This window comes from Glycine max, chromosome 3 (genome assembly GCF_000004515.6).
Source record: "Glycine max cultivar Williams 82 chromosome 3, Glycine_max_v4.0, whole genome shotgun sequence".
NCBI classification, from domain to species: Eukaryota; Viridiplantae; Streptophyta; class Magnoliopsida; order Fabales; family Fabaceae; genus Glycine; species Glycine max.
In genome coordinates, this window is record NC_016090.4 from 46818818 (window position 1) to 46843528 (window position 24711).

The following is a 24711-nucleotide window of genomic DNA, read 5'->3' on the forward strand; positions in this document are numbered from 1 at the left end:
CACCCATGAGGCACATTACCAATGAAAGAGTGCTTTGAGTTGAAAGGACTGACACCCACTCCTTAAAAATCTTTATTTGTAGCCCTTTGAGATAAACACATAACCCATAAATCTAGAGCTTTATTTTATGGCATAGATTAACGATGGATTTTGTGAATGTGATATGGAAATTTGAATATCAGGATTTTCATAAGTTTCCTCCAAACCCTAAGCATTACAAATTAGCGATAGATGTTCTTCCAAGAATATCTTTCATCACGTTGCTCAATTTTTCATTAATTATATGATCCATTTGAACCAATTCAATTGTATATTTTTTACGTATATGAAATTATGAATTGAATGGAGCATGGACAAATCCTAACAAATAGTCAAGTTTGATATACACTCATAAAAAAAGTGTTATGATTGTTATATATTTTAAGGGTTAGTTCGATAGAAAGAAAAGAAATAAAAGGAAAGTAAATTATGAAAATTATAAACTAAAATAAAGCTTAAAACTGTAGATCTTCCATCATTTTGTTGTTTTTACTCTTAATTTTTTTCTCCAAACAAACACAGTCTAAGAATTTTTTATTTTTACGGAAGAGTCTGTTATCTATTAATAAGCACCAAATTTAGATATTTACGTTTCATTGAGTCAGTAAATTAAAAGCAATTTGTCATTATTTTTTACTTTCATGTGATTTCTATCAAGTTAGAAATTCAATTACTCAATTGGTTTGACGTGATGTTGCTACTCCTTAATTATATTTAGTGAAATTATCGTTGAAGATAATAACCTAAAGTTTTGAAAATCTTTAATTAGACACGACTCTACATTAAAACCATCATAACCTACTTGAAAAATCCGTGTAATCTTATAGTGACATTTTGACATGCAGTGCCTTTAATTAATAATTAAAAAAATTGTAAACATATTTCAATTTAGAATTAGAATATTCTTTTATTATAAAAAAATAATAACACATTGTATTATTGAAATTTATATTTTTGTATACAGGTTGTAGATTTTTTCAAGGTGTAATTAAGTATACAAAGATGAATGATATTTAAGGCAATCTTTCTTAACACTCTTTTCTATTACTTAAAAATTACAAAATTAAAATAGAACTTTATTAAATATAAGGTGAAATCCATAAAATTTTATGATTTCTAATAAATTTCAATGAATAAAAAAATATTTTTTTTAAATTTTTTTTAACATTTATCTTATATAACTATGTAAAATTATTTTAGAACAACCATTTGGTATGAAATAATTTGTGTAAAATATAAGGAATGATTTAATATTTATGCATGATCAGTATTAAAAAATTATATAATCAATAAAAAATTATAATAAATATGATTTAAAAATAATTATTATAAATACCAATTATAATTAAATAATAATGTAAAACCTCTTTATATAATCAAAACTTATACTATTTACTCTATAATGAATTAGTCCATTTATTTGTTAGTTAAGAATGCAGGACCATATACTTGACTTAATGAAGTGAAAATTCATACCTGTACCGTCCTAAATCAAATTGTAATTTGACTCTCATACTCTTAGTTTTTATGTACTCTTGAGACTAGGAAGTTGTGTAGTGAAATTATAATTTGAGTGATATTTGATGTGAGATTTTTTGTTATTTCATGTATTTTCTTGACAAAATTTGCGTTTGAATATTAGTTATTAATTTGTAGAAGTATAGTCACTCAATCAAGTGAAAAAGTTAAAAAAAAATACACAATTTCATGAAAAATCTGATGTTATTTTCACTTGATAATAGTCATAGTAAATTGACCATGACCGTGGTCAACTTCCAAATGGTCATGGTTAACATCATGAGGGTCGTGATCAGTTTGCAACTCCCACAATGTTTAAACTTCCAACAACGACCTTGGTCAACCATAAGGGCCCTCATCATTTTACAATACATCAAGGTTCAACTTTAGGATTTTGATAGCGATTGTAGTTGATATCACCATGGGGATAGTGAGCTTAATCAAGGTAACTATCTTTAGATGTCTAATTAAAGTAATCATATCTAATCAGAATATTTATCTATAGTATACCTAATTAAAATAAATATCTTTAGAGACCATATTATAATATCTATCTATGGTGTATATGATTAAAATAATTATCTATTAACATTCAAAATTCAATATTTAGTTTACCTTTTTGAGAACGTTGAAAGCGTTTATGAACAGTAGAAAACACCATGAGGATGGATTGTGATCATCGTTCCTTCCTTACTAGTATGTTTATGCTAATTTCTTCTAGGTTTTCTAGTTTTGCTTTAGCCATCAACAACTAGTCTCCTATAGTCTAGGGGTTATGTTATAATTGCTCAATTGTACTATTTCTATTATTCTTAATTAAACTACTCAATGGTTTATGTTAATTAAATTTGTGCCTTATTGTTATTGTTAATTAAGACTTGATCAATCTTAACTTAATCGAATATATAGTGGTGATCATCCGTGTGTATTTGGTGGATCTAGGTAGTGAATGTTTTATATCAAACTGCATGATCCAACTGTTTGGATAATCTCCAATAAATTAGTTTATCTTTAAATTAGTCATCCATAGACTTTATTTCATTATTTGCCTTAATTTGATACATTCACGATCATTGGAGTATTGATGTAAGACAAAAACACCTATTGACCCAAATCAAAGGCTTTAGGTGACTTTGGAAATTGGTAACTTAGGGTAGGAATTTCTTATGAACATGGTTGGGAAAAAATTGGTACTAGTGAATCATAATCCTTAATCACTTTAAATATCATTCAATTTTCTCATTTATCTTATTTTACTTGTTTTCTTTTAAAATTAAAATCACAAAAAAATTCAATATCTTCTTAATTTACTTTAACTGTTTGGTTTAATAATTTTGACTATTTGGAAACACAACTGGTTCCTTAGATACGACATTCAAACTTAAGTTCATTGTTATTACTGCGTAAGGTACACTTGTCCTTGTGCATATATATTTTATGCATCATGTACCATCCTGGATCGAATTTTAATCCGATCCTGATACTCTTAGCCTTTGCATTTTCCACTTTAGGCTAGGGGGTTGTGTACCCTTCCATACCAAATTGTAATTTGATCCTCATGCTCTTAAGCCTCTATACACTTTGTGGTTAAGGTTAGGGGTTGTGTACTTTCTCGGATTAGATTGTAATCCAATCCTCATATGTCAAACCATATTGATTGAGCCTTAAATCCGATCACTATGATATCAAAGACTGATTCGATCATCCCTGAGACCTATGAAGTTAAGGGGAATATTTTGATACACAAGACAGCTTGACCCATGAAGGTTCATCTTAATGGCATGCCAACATTCTTTGGATATGAGAATATTTTGATATGTCATAATGTTCGGCCCACAAATATTAGAAGGAATGGATGCAGCAGACTAGGATAAATAGTTTTCTTCTTGATCTAAGAGACGATAGGTTAAATTTTACCTTTCACTATTTTAAATTAGATCATTTCCACTACGACAAAATTGAGGAAGCCTTTTCTATAACAATATACTATAAAATCACTGCATGACTGCAAGTATAATTTTGGTAACTCATGATTTCGTACTTTATCTTTTCACAAACTTTTGATACTGATGATAATAGATATAGCTCCATATTTCTGCCTCTGGCAAATTCTTCTGATTAGTGAACCTATTTTATGGTTGCTAGCTTGCGCGCCCTGAACGGGAATAGCAGAAAAATGAATTACAAAATATAAGTGAATTTCTTTAAACCTATTTTTTAAAAAAATTAATTTAACTTAGAATTATCTGAAAAACTCATGCTGGACTTACCGCACTCTGTTTTGGTTACATTATTCTTATTTCTTACATATTATGGAGTGATTTATTTATATTGTGATACACACCCACTATGGAAATTGTGAACCATGATCATAAATGAACAAATAGCAGATTCATTCATTCCATAGTGAAATGGTGAATGGACCAACCAACTTAATGATAAGAGAGAAGCACTATCAAGCATCAAACAAAACTGTGACTTGGAGATCACCGGCAATTAAAGTAAGGGATAAGCGACTTAGGCCCTACATGACTATTTATATTTTAATGCATCATGACAAGACACAAGCCAAAAATAATTGAATTTATAATATAAGCAATCAAAACCAATGCTTACCATTAATAAGAAATCATTCCGTTACTATATAGGCATGGCCTATCCAAATTTTATTCTTCTATTCGGAGATCGAACTCTGGAAGAATTAGATTGATGGCTGTTAACTGTACTTCCTCAATTCAAATCCCAATTCAGAAATATGGATCATTTCTCAAGTACCCCAACAAAAAATTGATGCCCAGACGCAGCTATGTCCCACTGAAAAAGGCATCGGTACTGAGGATCACAGCATCCATCAAGAACAAGGTCAATATCTTCATCTTTTTCTGTCATTTAATTTTATCCTTAATGTTGTGAAAGAGATGCTTTTGGTAAGTTGTGTTAATTAATGTCTAGCTATTTGGTCTCTAATTAAACAGGTTTATGAAGATCACTCTCAGGGCATAATCTGCTACCAAGATGAGTTTGGAGAAATAATTTGTGAAGGGTATGATGAAGGGTCTTGTTTCCAAAGAATTCCAGAGCCAACCAATCGTCCAAGAGATGCTCAAATCACGACGAATCTTCTTCTACGACAAAGTTGGCTTCAGATAGTTAAAGGAGAGAACTCGAATGATGGTCTGCAAAAGGACTTGAACTGTAATGGCTTTAACTCATTCTGCTAATTACCTTAGTGAGCATCATCAGAAATTAAGACTTTATTGTATTTGCAGAGGGTTTTGTTCCTAATGCTCATGCCTCTTGCGAATTGTAACTTTTATAATGGCAATGCTTTTCTTAATTGCCTTTACTTTTCGACTAGTTTTTTGTATTATCTGATGATAGAAAATGATGATGACTTCCCATCACAAAGCAATAAATTTAATTGAATGTATGTCTTTGTATTCTAAAAAGACAAATTAAGGCAATTGCCAAAAGCAGAAGAGGAGGGAAAATATGATATGTATGAGAAAAGCAAAAGGAGGCTAACTTAAGTTGCTGGATTTTAAAAAAGATCTTCTTTCAATGTTCGCTGCTGTGGTCACTAATCTTCACTCTTCAGACCCTCATCACATAATAATAATAAGAAGAATAAGAAGGATAATAAAATAAAAGTGTGAAAGGGAAATAATTAATTAAATTCCTGGAAAGAAACGACATGGATTATAGGGGTCAAACCAGTGACCAGTCACTGTTCAATCACGCTATATGTGAACACATGTACCTGACTGAAACCTGAATTGTAATGTTTCCTTCAACCAAAAGCAGACAAAGAGTTGGTTCCTTCTTCACGGAACTGTTCCGTGATTCATTAACATGCTTATTACTTATTAGTTTAGTTAAGAGGGGAATGAAGGAAATGAAGTAATTTTAAATTACACTCTATTTTAATTGGTTCAAAAGGCTTAATCGCTTGATATTATTCTTGTTATTTTTGTTTGAACTTTAAAGCCTAACTTTACAAGTGTAAATAGAGTGTTCACTAGTGAAATTAGTTTGGATTTATGAGATATTTTCATTCAAACATGATTCGATTTGAATTAGCTCATATATATTTATATAAATTGACCACTCAAATCATATTTGAGTTGGTTTAGATTGAATCATCAAATCACAAAATAAGATAATACAAATTAAAAAAATAATAATAGAGAAAAAATAAAAAAATACATAATAAAATGAAAGAAAGTTAATGAATAATATTAAAAATGGAAATTAGAGATGTATATAACATAAAAATTATAGAATTATAAAATTACACAACATTTAATTTTTTTTAAAATAATATGGGTTCGGACTAATTGAAAGTTTATATGCTCAAATTTAATATTCAAACTGATGTTATCAAGTTTGTAATTTCAAAATCCAATGATTTTAATCAACTTAAAATTTTGTCTTTGTTTTATTTAAATTTTTTAGATCATTGATTTAGGTTGAACTCATGACTGCTGTCAAAGTTCAAATAAGAAGACATGTCATTGTAAGACATTAATATTTTAATTGGTTGAGTGCAAAAATAAATAAATATACAAATTTATAGTGAATAATTTATAATAAATTCTCAAGAGTTTAATTTTCCAAGAATCATGATTGTCAAAAAAAAAAATCCTACCAAAAGTTCCCTAAACAATTATTACTTAAGACTCGTTTATGTGGCTGAACTTTCAAACAAAATAAAATAAACTGTGGGTGAACCTAATTAAAAAAATGTAGTTAATTTAGAATTACTAATTGCAAATTTTACAATAAACAATTAAACATGAGAAAAAAAAAAACTGATTTGGTGAGGGAATTAGCGAAAGAGGCGCTTAGACGTGAAACGGTGTCGGGTTAAATGCAGAGAGAAAGAAGGAAATGTAAATTGAATTTGCGAATTGGTAATTGCAAGCAAAACCCTAGTGAGTGATAGATAGGTGAGGTGCTGTTGTCTGAATCGAATAGAATCGGGAAGGAAGATCAAAGATGTGGTGGAGATCAGCATCTTTCATCATGGACAGGCAGCGGAACGAGGAGGCTGATCTGAAGGGGGACTCCTCAAACCCTAACCCTAACCCTAATATCTCTGCCTACTATGAGACGAGAGCGGCGCACCACGGCGTGGTCACCAGCGACTGGCTGGCCCAGGCTCAGGCCGCTATTGGGCCCGACCCCGTCCCCGACCCCAACCCTGAACCTGAACCTCAACTCAGGCCCGATCCTGACAAGCCCTTCAGTGTCATCGATGAGTTTAACAGCTGGCGGAAACAGCCCCATTTGGCCGAGGCCGTCGCCGCCATTCGGGCCCTGGCCGCCGTCATAAGGTCCAGCAAGGCTACCACCATGATGCAGCTCGAGATTGAGCTCAAGAAGGCCTCCGATTTTCTCAAGGTATTCACTCTATTGTTTCTTCATTCATTTCCAACGCTCTCTCTCTCTCTCTCTCTCTGACACATTCTTCTTCATTGCTTTGCATTGCAGTCTTGGGATACCACCTCTATCTCTCTGACAGCCGGCTGTGATCTCTTTATGCGATATGTCACTCGGACTTCTGCTTTAGAATACGAAGACTTCAATTCCGCTAAGTCTCGCTTGATCGAGCGCGCTGAGAAGTTTGGAGAAATCTCCTACAAGGCAAATTCCAACTCTCACTAACTCTAATTTTCTTTTCTTTCCTCACTCTCGTGCCCATATTCCTTTTTTTTTTTGTCCTTCTTTGCAGGCCCGCAAAGTTATTGCAATGTTGAGTCAGGATTTTATATTTGATGGCTGCACAATTTTGGTTCATGGTTTTTCCAGAGTTGTCTTTGAAGTCCTAAAACTTGCTGCACAAAATAACAAACTATTTCGGGTCTTCTGCACAGGTTTTTGCCCTCTTAGTCTCTTACTCTCGTTATATAGACTGTCTTGGCAAAAGCAAAACTAGTTCATAACTTAGCTGAAAACTTTAAAGTTAATTGAAGGCTTATAAGCTAGTATAAATTAGCAGCTGATTGAATTGCAAGTGTTTGGTTAGGAGAGTTGGAATTGTTATTCTCAATTCATTACCCTATTCATTTTAAAACAATACAAGAAGCCAACCTTGCTCTGTACAATTTTACTGATAATTTGGTTTCTGTTAGTCCATTATTGTTGATTGATATAAAGCTTTGTTGTTGTTGCTGATATTGCCTGTGAGGTTTGGTTTCAAATTTTAGTCACCATAGTTTTCTTCATAAATCCCATTTTAAACTCGTGGAGTCTGTATCTTTGGCATCTTCATTGTGATCTGCACTTCAACCCTTGTGTGCACAAATTGGCAGAGGGAAGACCAGACCGAACAGGTTTGCGGTTGTCGAATGAGCTGGCCAAACTTGATGTTTCAGTGAAACTTCTAATAGATTCTGCTGTTGCATATACTATGGATGAGGTGGACATGGTTTTTGTGGGTGCGGATGGAGTTGTCGAAAGTGGGGGCATAATCAACATGATGGGGACCTATCAAATAGCATTGGTTGCTCACAGTATGAATAAACCAGTTTATGTCGCTGCTGAGAGCTACAAGGTATATTTGCATGCATTCATCCTTTTTTGACGAATTAGGAATTTATGTTGTCTTGTTTGTGTTACTGTGCCTGCAGTTTGCTCGCCTTTACCCTCTTGACCAAAAGGATTTAGCCCCTGCATTACGCCCTATTGATTTTGGCGTACCTATTCCATCGAAGGTTGAGGTTGAAAGGTCCGCGCGGGACTACACCCCTCCTCAATACCTGACTCTGCTTTTCACAGATTTAGGTGTTCTTACTCCATCTGTCGTTAGTGATGAGCTCATCCAGCTATACTTATAGTAATCCATCCATGTATATTTTTCCCCCTATTTTCCCTATCAAGATCATGTATTTCACATGAAACAATTTTGTGACAAGCACGTGTATTGTTTCAATTAATTAGGGATAGGTTTTAGTATCTGTGTGCAACACGTAATTTGTTAATTCTTTGATTGAATTTCGAAGCATAGCGCGATTTCTGTGAGAGGAATGGAACTGCATTCCGTTTTGGTTTTTGGAACTTGGTTAAAGAATTAAAAGTAAAAATAATTTATGAAGAAAGTGTTATAACAATTCCTTTTAAGAAAACTATAAAAAATTTATATTGGAAAGAGAAAAAGAGGATATTAATATAGGTAGATGATTGAAAATATCAAATATACAAATAAAGATAAAATGATGTTAATTTAAAATGGTTGAGAGAAAGTTTTTAGCTAGTCATAGAGATATATAGTACATGCATTGGACCTCCAAAGGAAAAAAAGTAAAGTAATATTGAAATGTCTAATTGACAAGAGAGGAAAAAATGAGTGTTTTACTCTCCAAGTTTTGTATATTAATTATTATGAGTAAAAAAAATAGGATACACAACTTGAAGTGTTTCTTACTTTTCACATTGTCAATTAGATTTTTTTAATATTCTTTCTTTTCCATTTTTTTTTACGAGGATTTCGGGTACTAATATTGTAAAAAGTTTATATTCTTTCACCAAAAGGAAAAAAAATGATATTCTTTAATAAATCCTTGAATATATTTATGAATAAGAGACCAAGCTGCAAGCGTGGCTGGACTGCTTGGACGACAAGTGTTGCTCAGCAAGTGACATCATTGACATTTTGCTTTCCACAAGTTGAAACCTTAATCATGTGCTTGGACGAGAAATTCTAGTTATTTAATGAAATTAAAATACATAGCATTTTAATTATTTGTAATTAAATTTCTTTCATTTTATAAATAATTTGTTTGAATAGAATATTTTAAATTTTTTGTATTTTGATTTATTTGTTTGGATAGAGTAATTTAATTTATTTTCTACGTAAAATTTTGTTTTAAAATATTTATTTAAAAATTAAAATTTCAATATTGAATTTTATTGAAAATAAATATTAAATAATTTTTAAATATATCATAATTTAAAATAATTTTAATAATAATACAAATATAGAGAATTTACAAACACTACCATATAAGAACCTTCATTTATAAATTTATAAAATTTTCATGATACAAATCAAATCATGAGAAAATAAATTCAATAAATAAAATCATGAAAAAATATAAAAAGTCAAAGAAGTACATTCAAATAAGTGAGATAACAACTTATAATTTTAGCAAAGCATGTGATTTCTAACTATTCAATATTTTTACAAGAACAACTATAAATTGAAACTTCAAACACATAAGTCACTAGTTGTATAACTCTCATATTCTCTCGATATTGAACAACCTAGATAATGATGAGAGAGTAACCCATTCTATCCCAATTGGCCCACAATTGAAATAGATATGAATAATCTTTGGTTTAACAATTTTATTTTGAACTACATGATCTTCATCGTATGTATGATCATGGACAATAGTACAAACATTGATTAATATTATGTATAATAAATATTTATATCAACACAAGAGTAAATGAAGGCTTGGATTACTCATCAATTTACGAATAAAAAATAAAAATACTAAACTAGTTAATTAGGGATGTATTCTAATTTTTTTCAAATAAAAAGAGAGATCAGATTTATGTCAAAGTCTTTGGAACTAAAAGTAGTAATAGAAAATGTATAAATGATGGTTTGTTCTGCACTTAAGAGTAAATCATTCGGATTAAGGAAGACTTGCAAGGGATGGTACAAACATATTTCTAAAAATGGTGAAAATTAACAAAAGTAGGAGGCAAAGAATACCAAACAAACAAAACTTAGGATGAAACTGAAATGGTCAGTATCTAATAAATTCAATCCATGCAGAGGTGAATGGTGTATTATTATTATTAATATACAAAATCAACATAATTAAATAACAAACACAAACGAACGAAAATAAGATACAAGATATGAATGCATCGTGAGAGTGAGAGCGTAAACCACTGAGAGAGAGAGTAAGAGCGTGAACCACCACGAGAGAGAGAGTGAGAGGGTGAACCACTATGCGAGAGAGTGTGAGAACACACTCTAAATCATTGTGCGAGAGTAAAACGGATTCAAAGTGTGAAGTTAAGAGGCTGTGAGAGTGAGAAAGTAAGTCAATGGTGAAATCTTACTGAGAGTGAGGAGCATGAAATTTCAAATGATTATTTTTATATTATTAAAATTTATAATAGCTTTTAAATATAGAAATTATATATTAGTTTTTTTATAAAAATATTGAATAAAAATATTAAATACTCACACACACACACACACATATATATATATATATATATATTAAAACATTAAATATGTTTCTTTTGTTTAATTTTTTTTTAAAAAATATAAGATGAATCTTATAAAAAATAGCATTATTCTTGTATAATCACTATCTTCCTTGAATAGGGTGGACTTTGCTGACTCTACTTGTCGTGTGTTGTTTCTTTTTTAGTCTAAAAAATATTGAACCAAAAGTTACGATGATGGGGGACCAGTAAGATGAAACCAACCTATTTATCTTTTCTCCTTCACCCTTGAAATTGTAACACGTACTTGGACAGAGGACGATCCAAGTTCTTCCCTGTTTTCTCTGAGGTAAAAGAGAATGTAGAATTTGTATTAGTATGACTCACTTTGCAGTAAAAAGGTGAATCAACGACAGATAAAAGCCAAAATCTGTTACCATGTAGGGGATTGTGACCACCCATGTTTAATAAGAGAGGAAGAAGGCAATGTAGGACTTAAGGCACCAGGACTGTTAAGAAAACATTACTTCTTAAATATGATCAGATATTCTTGTAATACATTTACCTAAAGCTTGTCAAATGAGCTGAGGTCGGAATGAATGATCCCAATCATAGTTGTGTGAATGAAACAGGCCCTCGCTTCACAAGATGCCTTCATCACAAAAACATCAATAATGAATCCGATAACACACAAAAATCACATTGAGTTTATGTTTGTCAATGTGAGCTGAGGTCGGAATGAATGATCCTTTATCACGTTGAGTTTATGTTTGCCAATCAATAATGTAATCGGATAACACAAAAAAAATCAATTTCATTTCATAAAATTATGATGAATCCGTCAAAATACAAACAATTACTTATTATATGCCTTCATCATAAAAATATTTAATTATATAAAGGCAATAGATTTACATTTTGAACTTAAAAATAAGTTAGTTCTCCGAAAAGAGAAAAAAGACGTTTCATGAGAAATGTTTTGCATAATAAATATTGTTTTATCAATACATAATTAATAAATATAAATAATAGTCATATTTAAAAAACCAGGGCATTGTCTTTACACATATCTTTTGTTTGTGTTTCATCAATTTCATTGACATTATTATAAGGGGTATACGACATGTGCTCTGCTTCTCACTAAAGTCTAAAGCTAATCTCTTGGTTAGTCTATGATAATTGACGCTTGTAATCTACGTGTTTATATATACTGGCACACTAGCACTCTCACACGGTATGCATTAGTTTACTTTATATTTATACTAGTACTGTATTATTTTTCAAAATTAGCTTTATATATATATATTTTAAAAAACTTATAAAAAGGAGTAAGTGCATAAAAAAAGAATGTTATTGTGAACTGGAAATAGAAAAAAGGACGAGCACTAGAGAACAGAGTTCCACCTCAGACTCGTGCAGTAGTGCAGTACTGCTACTGTTTTTCTATACTCTCTCTCTCAGTTCCAGTAGCATACTAGGTCGTAGGAACTACCTTTACCATTTGAAGTTGTGTTCACCTGAGTGGAAGAATCTCATCTCAATCATTCATTCTCAATGGCTTCTCCCTCCCACTCTCACATCATCATTCTGTTTGTGCTCTCTTTAGCCTCAGCCTCCGCTTGGGAAGTAGAGAAGAAGACAACATACATAGTGCAAGTCCAGCACGAAGCAAAGCCTTCCATTTTCCCCACGCACAGGCACTGGTACCAGTCTTCCCTTGCCGACACCACCGCCTCCGTTATTCACACCTACCAAACAGTCTTCCACGGATTCTCAGCGAGGCTCTCCCCCGCGGAGGCACACAAGCTGCACTCACTCTCCCACGTCATAACCCTCATTCCTGAACAGGTACGCCAACTCCACACCACGCGCTCCCCTCAGTTCCTGGGCCTCAACACTGCCGACAGGGATGGCCTTCTCAAGGAGACCGATTTCGGCTCCGATCTCGTCATCGGAGTCATCGACACTGGCATTTCCCCCGACAGCCAGAGCTTCAACGACCGCGATCTCGCTCTTCCTCCCCCTAAGTGGAAGGGCAACTGCGTTGCTGCTAAAGACTTTCCCCCCACCTCCTGTAACCGTAAACTCATCGGAGCTCGCTACTTCTGCGCCGGTTACGAAGCCACCAACGGCAAAATGAACGACACTTTGGAGTCCCGCTCTCCCAGAGACTCCGACGGTCACGGCACCCACACGGCCTCCATTGCCGCCGGAAGGTACGTCTTCCCTGCCTCCACCATGGGCTACGCCAGAGGAATGGCCGCCGGGATGGCTCCCAAGGCTCGCCTCGCCGTCTACAAGGTCTGCTGGAATGCCGGCTGCTACGACTCCGACATCCTAGCCGCATTCGACGCCGCTGTGACGGACGGCGTCGACGTGATCTCCCTCAGCGTCGGGGGCGCGGTGGTGCCCTACCACCTCGACGCCATCGCCGTCGGGGCCTTCGGAGCCTCCGAGGCTGGCGTCTTCGTGTCTGCCTCCGCGGGAAACGGCGGTCCCGGCGGCCTCACCGTCACCAATGTGGCCCCCTGGGTCACCACTGTGGGCGCCGGAACCATAGACAGAGATTTCCCGGCGGATGTTATGCTGGGGAACGGCAAGGTGATTGGCGGGGTGAGTGTGTACGGTGGACCGGGTCTGACTCCGAGTCGGCTCTATCCTCTGGTGTATGCGGGTTCGGATGGTTACTCCTCCTCTCTTTGCTTGGAAGATTCGTTGGATCCAAAGTCTGTGAGGGGGAAGATTGTCGTGTGTGACAGAGGGGTCAATTCGAGAGCCGCAAAAGGTGAAGTGGTGAAGAAGGCGGGAGGAGTTGGAATGATTTTGACGAATGGACCCTTCGACGGGGAAGGTTTGGTGGCTGACTGCCATGTCCTCCCAGCGACCTCCGTGGGTGCCGGGGGCGGGGATGAGCTTCGGAGATACATGTCCTTGGCCTCACAGCTGCGGTCACCAGCCACGGCAACCATAATATTCAAGGGCACAAGGCTCGGGATTAAACCAGCGCCCAAGGTGGCATCTTTTTCGGCGAGAGGGCCAAACCCGGAGTCCCCCGAGATCCTGAAGCCGGATGTGATAGCTCCTGGATTGAACATTCTTGCGGCCTGGCCCAGTACACTTGCTCCTTCTGGAGTTCCCTCTGATGAGCGTAGGAGTGAGTTTAACATTCTGTCGGGCACTTCAATGGCTTGCCCCCACGTTTCTGGTTTGGCTGCTCTGTTGAAAGCGGCACATCCGGATTGGAGTCCTGCTGCCATCCGATCTGCCCTCATCACTACTGCTTACACTCTTGACAATGGAGGAGGCCCTATGCTCGATGAGTCTAATGCCAATGTTTCCTCCGTCTTTGATTATGGGGCTGGCCATGTTCATCCCGACAGTGCCATCAACCCTGGCCTGGTCTATGACATCTCTACCTACGATTATGTCGATTTCCTCTGCAATTCCAACTATACCTCCCACAACATCCGAGTTATCACCCGAAACCAGGCTTCAGACTGCAGTGGGGCCAAGAGGGCTGGTCACTCTGGGAATCTTAACTATCCTTCTTTATCTGCCGTCTTTCAACAGTATGGAAAGCAGCACATGTCCACACACTTTATTAGAACTGTCACCAATGTTGGAGACCCCAACTCGCTCTACACACTCACTATTGCACCCCCTCCCGGCACCGAGGTCACGGTTGAACCGGACACGCTGGCTTTCAGGAGGTTGGGTCAGAAATTGAACTTCCTTGTTAGGGTGCAAACCAGGGCAGTTAAGCTTTCCCCTGGTAGTTCTACTGTCAAGACTGGTTCCATTGTCTGGTCTGATACCAAGCACACTGTCACAAGTCCCTTGGTTGTCACCATGCAGCAACCTCTCTAGACTCTAGTCTAATAAGTTGGGTTCCTTCGGGATTTGTATTGGGGTGTATAAATTTTGCACTTTTTCCATCTTACCACCTTAGTTAGCACTGTCTTATAAATTACTTCTTGTTCTCTATGTATGTATACTAGTGTGATAGCAGCGCAGCGTCTGGTGGGGGTTGGATTGTTGTACCAAACACTACAGTGTCGTCAAGGTATATATATATATGGAAAATATATATATCCTTCTCTCTTGTTGTAAAACTATGAATGAATGTCTGTAGAAAATGCTGTGTTAAAAAGGAGGACGAGGATAAGGGAAAGATTCCCATCCTTTTACAGCAATTTTTGTTGACTGCTTTCAGTATGTTCTTTCCCATCTTTGCTTGGTCAAAGATTTGGCAGGCACATGCACATGTGCACAGACACGGTAATCTTTTTATTTTATGCATATGAATCTTTGTAGGCCAAGCAAACTAGATCGTAAACCAACAGTTTCATCCCCGTGATAATGACGAATGAGACAAAATCCCATTACTAGGTCGGGTTCTTTTTTGTTGTGTGCTTATTATACCCAAATATTACTATCAATTTACTTTTTGAAAAATCATATATTATCACATATTCTTTTGTTATCTTGATTACATTTTATATATAAGTTTTATTTTAATATTTACATATTTTAAGAATTTGTTAATATCTATTTTAACCAATACTAGTGCAAGTAAATTCACTTCAATATTTTGTGTTTGTATTATTAATAGTTAAATTCAACTTTATCAAAAGAATGAGGTATAACCGTAATTAGCCGCAACCTTTATGTGTACATATTCATAACACAGTGTTCACATCTTGCTCTTGTTATATTAATTAATATAATGCCAATCCGATTTATTAATTTGTTTGAATATGTTAAATATAAAGATATCTTTAAAATTTAATTCTTATTAATTTATACTTTTTTAGAAGTAATTCAAGGTAGGATTATGATTAAAAATAATTTTGATAGTCTTTTTACTTGCAACTTTAATAGTTTATTAAATATTTTATGAGTTTAATATTTATATACTAATGATATAAAATAGTTTTACATTTTATATTATTTTATTATATATTATTTTTAGCATAATTTGTATATTTCTAAATAATTCTCAATAATAGTATTTTTTTTCACTATTGAAGTTTGATAATGCAACATATAATTGGTTATATTTATAAAAATATAGACAATATTATATGCTACTTTGCAATCTTATTATTATTATTAATATCTTTTTATATTATTTTGATAACTCTTCAATTATATTAATAATGTAATTGTTGATCTCACCAATAATTAGTTAATTCTTTTTCTCGAATTAAAATCATGATTATTCAACTGCTTTAAATATACGTGAATAAGCTTTAATTCAATAACTGTGGTCTATATAAAAAAGAGTTCACTTTTTTATAGATATTTTTGTTGTTGAAAATTTTGGATAAGTGATATATGAATTTTTGATTAAATTATTTATTGGCTTAAGTAGACATTGACTAATTAGTACTCCTTCTTACATTGAATTTTTTCCTTCTCAATTACTAGTATTTTTCTATTATCAATTTATCAAATAATTTATTAAATTAAAATATTAAAAAATTTAATTCACCTAAAGATATAGTGGCAAGAACCTTATTACATCTTTCCCTTAAAAAAATCATTACATATAATCAATTAAATAAATATCTATCGATAGTATAAAGAATTCTTATACTACTATTTAATTGTAAGTTTTATATATATTAAGTTTGTAATTTTATATTAATTATTTTTAAAATTATGCTAATAATATTTTGTATTAAAATTGATAAAAAATAATTTTTAATCAATTAAATATTTTGACTCAGTAGTAATAAGTATTTTTTTTTTGTTGAAAAAACCGGACTGCGGCAAGGGCATAATAGTAACACTGCTTACTCCCCCTTCTCCATTTACCGACATCCGAGAGCCTTCATTTGCATTCAACCAAAACGGACGCTTTTGTTATTCTTCGTGTCTTGTTGTGTTTTTCATCTGAGATGTGTGGAGGAGCTATCATCTCTGATTTCATTCCGGCGGCGGCGATCGCCGGGTCTCGCCGCCTGACCGCCGATTACCTGTGGCCGGATTTGAAGAAGCGGAAGTCTGACTTGGACGTTGACTTCGAGGCTGATTTCAGGGATTTTAAAGACGATTCTGATATCGACGACGACGACGACGATCACCAAGTCAAGCCCTTTGCTTTCGCCGCCTCTTCTCGTCGTAACTTTTCTCTCTCATTTCTTTCTTATGCAAAATTATCACTCTTTACTCTCTTTTTGATTTTGGAACATTAAAAAAAAAAATTCATGCTATGGAAGTCAATTTTATTTATCACCATGTGCTTTGATTTTCGTTTACGGAGTTGATCACTGGGATTTCCCCCCTCTTAGATCTGCAATAAACTCTTTTATTCGGTACAGATCTCGGCTTGTTTTCTGGAATGATTTGTTTTTCAGGTAGATAAAAAATGAGGGAATACTTTTTTTTTTTAAAGGAGTGTGTTGTTATCCATTATTCATACACGAGTTCACTTTCGGCTGATTTTAATTCAAGGATGACTTTGTGGATTCTGTTGAAATGATAGATGCTTAAGAATGATGCTGTTTGTGTTTCTTAATAACCCGCTACTGCAGCTTCTCTTTCTCAGTATAGAGGTACTTGGATGGCAACCTTTTGTTCATTGCTAAAATAAACTTTACTTGTTTGTTGTCCATGTTAGGATTCTTTCTGATTCCCTTTTAACCTTGTTGAGACTTCTAATATCCTCAGGTTTTTTTGGGGGGAGAATTGGGGGGAAAAATGGTTATATGAATCCGTGTTTGTGCCTTGATCTTATTTTTATTATCTTTGTTTAATGGTTCTGAGTTTCTGTTCTTACCGTGATTTTTACACTTTTCCAATTATATGAAAGTGTCTACGGCAGCGAAATCTGTGGCATTCCAAGGTCGGGCTGAGATATCTGCAAATAGAAAGAGGAAGAATCAGTATAGGGGAATCCGTCAACGCCCTTGGGGAAAATGGGCAGCTGAGATTCGGGATCCAAGAAAGGGGGTTCGTGTCTGGCTTGGAACCTTCAACACTGCTGAAGAAGCTGCAAGAGCTTATGATGCTGAAGCACGGAGGATTCGTGGCAAGAAAGCCAAGGTGAATTTTCCTGAGGCACCAGGTACTTCTTCTGTAAAACGTTCCAAGGTAAATCCACAGGAAAATCTTAAGACTGTTCAGCCCAATCTGGGTCACAAGTTCAGTGCTGGCAACAATCACATGGATCTGGTGGAACAGAAACCCCTAGTTAGCCAGTATGCTAACATGGCTTCCTTCCCTGGCAGTGGAAATGGGCTAAGATCCCTTCCTTCGTCTGATGATGCAACCCTTTACTTCAGTTCAGATCAAGGGAGTAATTCATTTGATTATGCTCCTGAGATCTCATCCATGCTTTCTGCTCCTTTGGATTGTGAATCTCATTTTGTGCAAAATGCCAACCAGCAGCAGCCTAACTCTCAGAATGTGGTATCTATTGAAGATGATTCTGCAAAGACACTCTCTGAGGAGCTTGTGGATATTGAATCTGAGTTGAAGTTCTTTCAGATGCCTTATCTTGAAGGGAGCTGGGGCGATACTTCATTGGAATCCTTGCTATCTGGTGACACAACTCAGGATGGTGGAAACCTCATGAACCTTTGGTGCTTTGATGACATTCCTTCCATGGCTGGTGGAGTTTTCTGAACCGCTTTTTCTTTGGTCTCCCTGTGTGTAAATAAAGCTACAAGTTGTTTTTCTCTGTTTTTGATTTTTGTTGCATTTGTTGTTCTCTTGTTGGACACATCCCCCCATGTGTCTGAAAAAAAAAATGTAATTTCCATTTTTGTTGCTTTCTGGAATGGTTGTCATCCGTGTTGAAGATGGAGTTAAAACAATTAACTCGCTCAAGCATCTCTTGTATCTAAAGTATGGGGCTATATAGTTATTTAGGTGTCCTTTGCCTTGTCAAAGGCCTTAGTTTTGGGGAAATCTCGATTGTTGTTCGAGGGTGATTATATATGATCTGTGAAACAATCTTGGCTGCTGATAATTTTTAACTGGGTTGTTTCTCTATGGTTATACTCCTATGACAAAATTTGAATGATGAAACAAAATGTAGCTGTGTGGGAGCATCAGCTGGTGACACGGGGCATGGGTCTTGAATCTTGATTCAAGATAGTGGCTTCGGTATACGTTAAAAACACATTGACCATTGACCTAAAAAATAAAAAAGCAGCTTTGAGAAACAAACTTCTATTTTCAGAAGCTTACCATGGGATTAGGGAGATTTGGAGACGCAGAAAAAAATTGCACAGAGGATTTTATTATTCATGTGCCTCATTTGATCCAAGAATATCAACACAATAATAATTGGAAAAGCTCTCATGTCAGGTTATCAACGCCAGTAGAAGAAACTCGGCTGCTGAGAGTGCTACACACGATCTATTAATATTGTAATTCGTAATTGTAAATGATGAATAAGAGAAAAAAATGTTCATCTAACGTAACACTCATTTTATTTTGAGTTGATAAAAGTGTGAAATTATTTTACATCAGTGCTTAACTTTTTTTTCTTTTAATTAATTAATTTCAAAATTTCAGAATTAATCAACTTTTATTTATAAGAAGTTATAGGATTTTATAATTGAAAAGCTTTAGGTAAGTAAGAAGTTAAAACTTAGCCTTAAATCCTATATACGGGTAACTGGGCCTTACACAATATTGAGCTTTTAAAGAAGTGCAATTATAGAATTTGAAAGAGGTAATTACTAATTAGTTGTGGCATATGTGGTCAATAATTTTCTGTTAGGATGGTTTGGAGGAGATGGAGACGTTTACCGAACTAAAGTTCTTACGTGCTCGAATTCAGGACTCCATTGCGTGTAAGTCCAAAGTGACGTGAATATTAATGAACTAAAGGATCATTGCAGTGTTCTCTTGGCAAGAAAGTAGCAAAGTGCAAAGATATTTTTAGTTACATATATAAGGTACTTATTAAACTTTGACTATTGAGTATTATTTATTGTGACTCAAGCTCAAGTCTTTTTCTTTTTCAAAAGCCTCCCAAAAATTTGCGCATTGCCTCCGAGAGATCACTTAACTTCTTTTCACCCCTGCCTACTGCTCATGTTAAATGTTACTTCCACGTTCCATCGTATGATATTTAGTGTGTCACAATATGTCTTGTACAAAAATCTATTGTTAGATTCCATGCTGGTTTTTATATATGGTGCAGAAATTCGCTCCTTTAGCTGGTTCAAGATTTGGTACGCCACTGCAGCAACACATTTTCTATTTTTTAACACGTACACTTTGACTAGTAAAGAATTGTTAGAGATTGTGTTGCTATATAACAGGAGGGAAGCCATCATTGTCTTGAATTAAATCTTGAAACTGCTTAAACAAAAAATAGTTGCTTTCTTTCAGCACAGGTTTTCTCCTCAAAAGGTTTTGGTATCAATAATTTATTAAGGAATAATTGAGTGCTACTGGCAACGAAAGACATCCCATTAATTAGCCGAAACTCAAGAAATGGATGTTTCCACACAGAATCCCGTGTTTTCTTCCAAGAAATGCTGTTTCTTCCTTTTGATCATATGCATGGTGGTTGGATTAGCCACTTTTTTTATGATCCTCATCATTAGACCCCACAAGCCTGTTTTCTCTGTTCGGGAGGTTAAAATAAACTTTTACAAGATTGATAATGATAGTTCTAATCTAACTCTGCTGGTTTCATCTGTAATCTACTTAACCCTCAATGCAGAAAATCATAATAAGTTTGGCATAGGTTTTAGTTCATCAAGGTTTCTTGTTTATCATGAAGGTTTGCATATAGGAACTATTAGAATTCCTTGGTTTTTTCAACCTCCTCACAGTGAAAACGTGAGTGTACCATCTCGTGTCTTATTGCATAGTGCCAATCTCACCAAAATCATCGCCAACACATCGTTACAAGAAATTTCAAAGCAAAACATGGCACAGATGAGGATCATAGGGGATTCTAGAGCCCACGTGTGGGTACTTCATATAAAACTTTTTGAAATTATGGTTAGTTCTGCCTTTTTTCCTTTTTTAATTCTCCATTTTTTTGGATTCAACTACATTTTGAGCTACAATACTTAATCTCTACCAAAAAACTCTACCTTATTTCTTGTTTATATTGATTTATTTCCAAGTGTTAAATTTAGTATGATTATTATTTTTTTAAATATCCACCGGCATCAATTATAGCTAGACCTATACATAGATTGCGGTATGGATTTACCAATCTATATATAAATTAAAATTTTGTATCAGGCTTCTGTTCTCAGTAAATCCAGATCCATCTCTTTGAATTGCGCTTCATCTGTCTATATATAATCCCATTGCCAGGCCACTCTGTCAAATCCACCTCAATGTGAATGTGTAAAGTTAAACAACTCTCATCACTTTGTGCTTTTGCCTTTCACGGCTTACCTGTTTTTCTAGATTTTTGCCTTTTCATGTGACTGTGAGTCACATTTAAGTTGAAACTTTGTAATGTTGAATTTTCTTTCAAATCTAAAAAGTGATGCACAGAATGACTCTGTCTATATTCGAAAATCAAGGCTCTTAGACTCTGCATTGGTGAAGCTTTATTTACCCAATTCATTCCTATGCTATTTGTCTCTCTGTATGGTGCCGTGGCCTACATACTTTTGAGCCAAATTAATAAAGTGAAACGTTGAAAGATGAAAGTAATGTTGAATACACCAAACAAACATATAACCCACAAACGACAGAAAAGATTGTTAGTCACTCAATTGTCACTATTCATTCAAGAAAAGAGGAACATCTTAATCACTATAGCACTTATTTAACTGACATCTAAAGCTTTTAACGGACATTGTTAAAATAGGGCTTTTAAATGTTTCTTAATATACTGATAAGTAGGGTTAAAGTGTGAATTCAAAATCTAACATTTATAATTTCTCATATTTAATATCTCAAGAGGAATGTTAGCAACATTTTTCTCTCTAACACTGCTCAAATAAAAGATATAATTTTTACAAGTCAGTATATATATATATATATATATATATATATATATATATATATATATATATATATTTATTTATTTTTCTTTCAACCTGATGAGATAGAATAAATCATTATTTTCTGCAGTGATATACACAAGTCTATATACATGGTTTATATAAAAGTAAAGTCTGAGTAAAAGAAGAAATGATAAATCTCCATTGATCTTATACATAGAATAATTAGGAAAATCGAAATTATTTTTCTTGATTATAGTAATTAAGAAAGTAATGTTTACTGAACAATTAATTTCTCCAATGATGCAGTAGAGCAATCTACATCAATAATCACGACATATTAGTACGTGATGAGGTTTGACTAGACTCAAGTTGCTCAATTCTTATCATTCGTGAATGTCTAAGGAATCATCATTATAGGCTGCCGTCTCGATTACAAACAGCTAGCTATAAGAGTCTTGCATTGCCTCACAAGTTCTCTTTTATTTATTAATGTGATCGTGTGCTTAGGGAGGAAGCAGATATTCTGGCTGGCCTTTGTATGCTTCACCATCTTATATATTCTTAGCATGTTTTATAGTCCTCCGTCTTTTTTGTCCTCATTCTTCACCATTAGTGCATTGTCGTTAATCATGTGTGTTTATTTTGTTCGGCTGTTAGGCCAGTTTCAACATAAGAAAAATAAAAATAAATCTTGGTACCTATATGAATTGGTCCTAAACTACTTTTTTTTTTTTAAAAAAAAATCTAAAAAATTGAGGTGAAACTCATATGGCAAGTCCAAAATCCAGTTAAAAAAAACATTTTACTATTTAAATTATTTGCATAAAGCAGGAAATTTAGTTTTCATTCTGCATGAAGTCAGTGGCCTTTATAAACACAAGTTGCTTACTATTGATCAGATCATTACAAAATTGATGTGAAACTCATATGGCAAGTCCAAAATTCAGTTTTTGCATCCTGCTTCTTTTTGTAAGCTATGGCATACTAACTCCAACTTGCTGCCTTGGTGAAATATGCCAGCCAAAAGAAAACGCTGCATTATTTGTATTTGGAGATTCAATATTTGATGTTGGAAACAACAATTACATCAATACTACTGCTGACAATCATGCAAATTTCTTTCCATATGGTGAAACCTTCTTCAAGTATCCAACCGGTAGATTTTCTGATGGTCGCGTGATTCCAGATTTCGTAGGTACATATAAGAATTTTGGTTTTACGAGCTTAATTCATTAATTAGCAGCAAGCAATTAATCGTGCTTCTATTCCTACAATTAATAACATGGAAACTTTATTGCAGCTGAGTATGCTAAGTTGCCTCTAATCCCCCCATTTCTATTTCCTGGTAATCAACGATACATAGACGGAATCAATTTTGCATCAGCCGGAGCTGGGGCTTTGGTTGAAACCCATCAAGGACTGGTCTGTTGCATATATGTTATATATTGTTAGCTAATTAAGGATGAAATTGAATATATATTATACTCTTAGTCATTAACTTTTATATCCAACCGTACATGCAATTGATCTATATATGGTATCTAGCTATTTTGATATTTAATTTCAGGTGATAGATCTAAAAACTCAACTAAGTTATTTCAAGAAAGTCAGCAAGGTATTGAGGCAGGAACTAGGAGTAGCAGAAACCACAACTCTATTGGCCAAAGCTGTCTACTTGATTAACATCGGAAGCAATGATTATGAAGTCTATCTGACAGAAAAATCGAGTGTCTTTACTCCTGAGAAATATGTAGACATGGTGGTTGGTAGTCTTACAGCCGTGATAAAGGTATATGTTATGTACAAGTTACTTACTTGTACGTGCATTCAAGCTTTCTATAATCAATCTTACCATTCTATTAATCAGCTGAAATTAATATTAGGAGATACACAAGGCGGGTGGGAGGAAATTTGGGGTTCTTAACATGCCAGCTATGGGTTGTGTTCCATTTGTCAAGATACTAGTAAATGCACCTAAAGGTTCCTGCGTGGAAGAAGCGTCAGCACTAGCCAAACTGCATAACAGCGTGCTTTCTGTGGAACTTGGGAAGTTAAAGAAACAACTAAAAGGATTTAAATATTCATACGTCGATTTTTTTAATCTGTCATTTGATCTTATAAACAACCCTTCAAAATATGGTAGGTAACGTACGTACTGCATGTATGTATGTATAAGTATTTAATATTTATAGTAAGTGAAAATTTAATGTCATGATCGATTTTGGTAATTTGCTGTAAAGGGTTTAAAGAAGGCGGTGTGGCATGCTGTGGCAGCGGGCCTTACAGGGGAAATTTCAGTTGTGGAGGTAAAGGAGCAGAGAAAGATTACGACTTATGTGAGAATCCCAGTGAGTATGTCTTCTTTGACTCGGTTCATCCCACTGAAAGGGCTGATCAGATTATTTCCCAGTTTATGTGGAGTGGACACCAAAGTATTGCTGGCCCATTCAATCTCAAAACACTATTTCAAGAATAATTCAACCATGAGGAGAAAAGATAGCTGACATTGTTAATTGTTATTTGTACTAAAAGGCAAAATACATGTAATCGGCAGTTATAACTTATAATTGTGACATCTTGATGGATTAATTGTACGTAGCAAAATAATACTATCTAATCCTTTCTTATATATAAAAAATAATTATTCAATTCATCAAAATTAGTAAAAATAATTAAATTCATTTATATTAATTAAATATTATCATAAATGTAAATTTTATTCTAAAAGTATCCATAATTTGATTTAAATAGTGACTAGATTATGATGACACAAATCTAAGGAATAATTTTTTCAACCAATAAATATGAGTTTTATTATTAATATCTTAATAGATCTCAACATAAATTAAAGATAAAAAATTAATAATTAATTTTTTTATCTTTATATAATATTTTTTATCCGTCAATTAACTAATATATTTAAAAGTGATTATATGTTTTTTATAATTAAAAAAATATTACTACTTCATTTTTAATTATAAGATTCAATGATCTAATTTATCAGAATTAAAAAATAATT

General features: G+C 34.2%; 5 protein-coding genes across 5 annotated transcripts; all 5 read left to right on the plus strand.

Annotated features, from left to right (window-relative positions):
- The first annotated feature begins 4168 nt into the window (after positions 1-4168).
- Positions 4169-4987, plus strand: LOC100798487 (uncharacterized). The gene is made up of 2 exons (XM_003521790.5): positions 4169-4419; positions 4533-4987. Exons 1-2 carry the CDS (start codon positions 4267-4269, stop codon positions 4776-4778), a joined length of 399 nt encoding a protein of 132 aa, XP_003521838.1. The 5' UTR covers positions 4169-4266; the 3' UTR covers positions 4779-4987.
- A 1388-nt stretch (positions 4988-6375) lies between these two features.
- LOC100799015 (translation initiation factor eIF-2B subunit alpha) lies at positions 6376-8514 on the plus strand. Its single transcript, XM_003521791.5, has 5 exons — positions 6376-6960; positions 7051-7203; positions 7292-7433; positions 7872-8113; positions 8190-8514. Exons 1-5 carry the CDS (start codon positions 6556-6558, stop codon positions 8394-8396), a joined length of 1149 nt encoding a protein of 382 aa, XP_003521839.1. The 5' UTR covers positions 6376-6555; the 3' UTR covers positions 8397-8514.
- Positions 8515-12084: 3570 nt separating this feature from the next.
- LOC100784180 (subtilisin-like protease SBT1.5) lies at positions 12085-14942 on the plus strand. Its single transcript, XM_003520844.5, has one exon. It carries the CDS (start codon positions 12304-12306, stop codon positions 14614-14616), a length of 2313 nt encoding a protein of 770 aa, XP_003520892.1. The 5' UTR covers positions 12085-12303; the 3' UTR covers positions 14617-14942.
- Positions 14943-16593: 1651 nt separating this feature from the next.
- ERF3 (EREBP/AP2 transcription factor) lies at positions 16594-18756 on the plus strand. Its single transcript, NM_001251371.2, has 2 exons — positions 16594-16875; positions 17567-18756. The coding sequence occupies exons 1-2, from the start codon at positions 16653-16655 to the stop codon at positions 18379-18381; spliced, it is 1038 nt and encodes a 345-aa protein (NP_001238300.2). The 5' UTR covers positions 16594-16652; the 3' UTR covers positions 18382-18756.
- A 3524-nt stretch (positions 18757-22280) lies between these two features.
- Positions 22281-24271, plus strand: LOC100785243 (GDSL esterase/lipase 5). Its single transcript, XM_003520846.5, has 5 exons — positions 22281-22887; positions 22993-23114; positions 23260-23481; positions 23576-23831; positions 23933-24271. Exons 1-5 carry the CDS (start codon positions 22620-22622, stop codon positions 24166-24168), a joined length of 1104 nt encoding a protein of 367 aa, XP_003520894.1. The 5' UTR covers positions 22281-22619; the 3' UTR covers positions 24169-24271.
- The last annotated feature ends 440 nt before the right edge of the window (positions 24272-24711 follow it).

Coding starts and splice junctions, on each gene's coding strand:
- LOC100798487 (XM_003521790.5), top strand. CDS start 4,267: ATGGCTGTTAACTGTACTTCCTCAATTCAAATCCCAATTCAGAAATAT. Junction 4,420..4,532: donor CAGCATCCATCAAGAACAAG/GTCAATATCTTC, acceptor CTAATTAAACAG/GTTTATGAAGATCACTCTCA.
- LOC100799015 (XM_003521791.5), top strand. CDS start 6,556: ATGTGGTGGAGATCAGCATCTTTCATCATGGACAGGCAGCGGAACGAG. Junction 6,961..7,050: donor AGGCCTCCGATTTTCTCAAG/GTATTCACTCTA, acceptor TTTGCATTGCAG/TCTTGGGATACCACCTCTAT. Junction 8,114..8,189: donor TCGCTGCTGAGAGCTACAAG/GTATATTTGCAT, acceptor CTGTGCCTGCAG/TTTGCTCGCCTTTACCCTCT.
- LOC100784180 (XM_003520844.5), top strand. CDS start 12,304: ATGGCTTCTCCCTCCCACTCTCACATCATCATTCTGTTTGTGCTCTCT.
- ERF3 (NM_001251371.2), top strand. CDS start 16,653: ATGTGTGGAGGAGCTATCATCTCTGATTTCATTCCGGCGGCGGCGATC. Junction 16,876..17,566: donor TTTCGCCGCCTCTTCTCGTC/GTAACTTTTCTC, acceptor ATTATATGAAAG/TGTCTACGGCAGCGAAATCT.
- LOC100785243 (XM_003520846.5), top strand. CDS start 22,620: ATGGCAAGTCCAAAATTCAGTTTTTGCATCCTGCTTCTTTTTGTAAGC. Junction 23,482..23,575: donor GTCTTACAGCCGTGATAAAG/GTATATGTTATG, acceptor AATTAATATTAG/GAGATACACAAGGCGGGTGG. Junction 23,832..23,932: donor AAACAACCCTTCAAAATATG/GTAGGTAACGTA, acceptor TTTGCTGTAAAG/GGTTTAAAGAAGGCGGTGTG.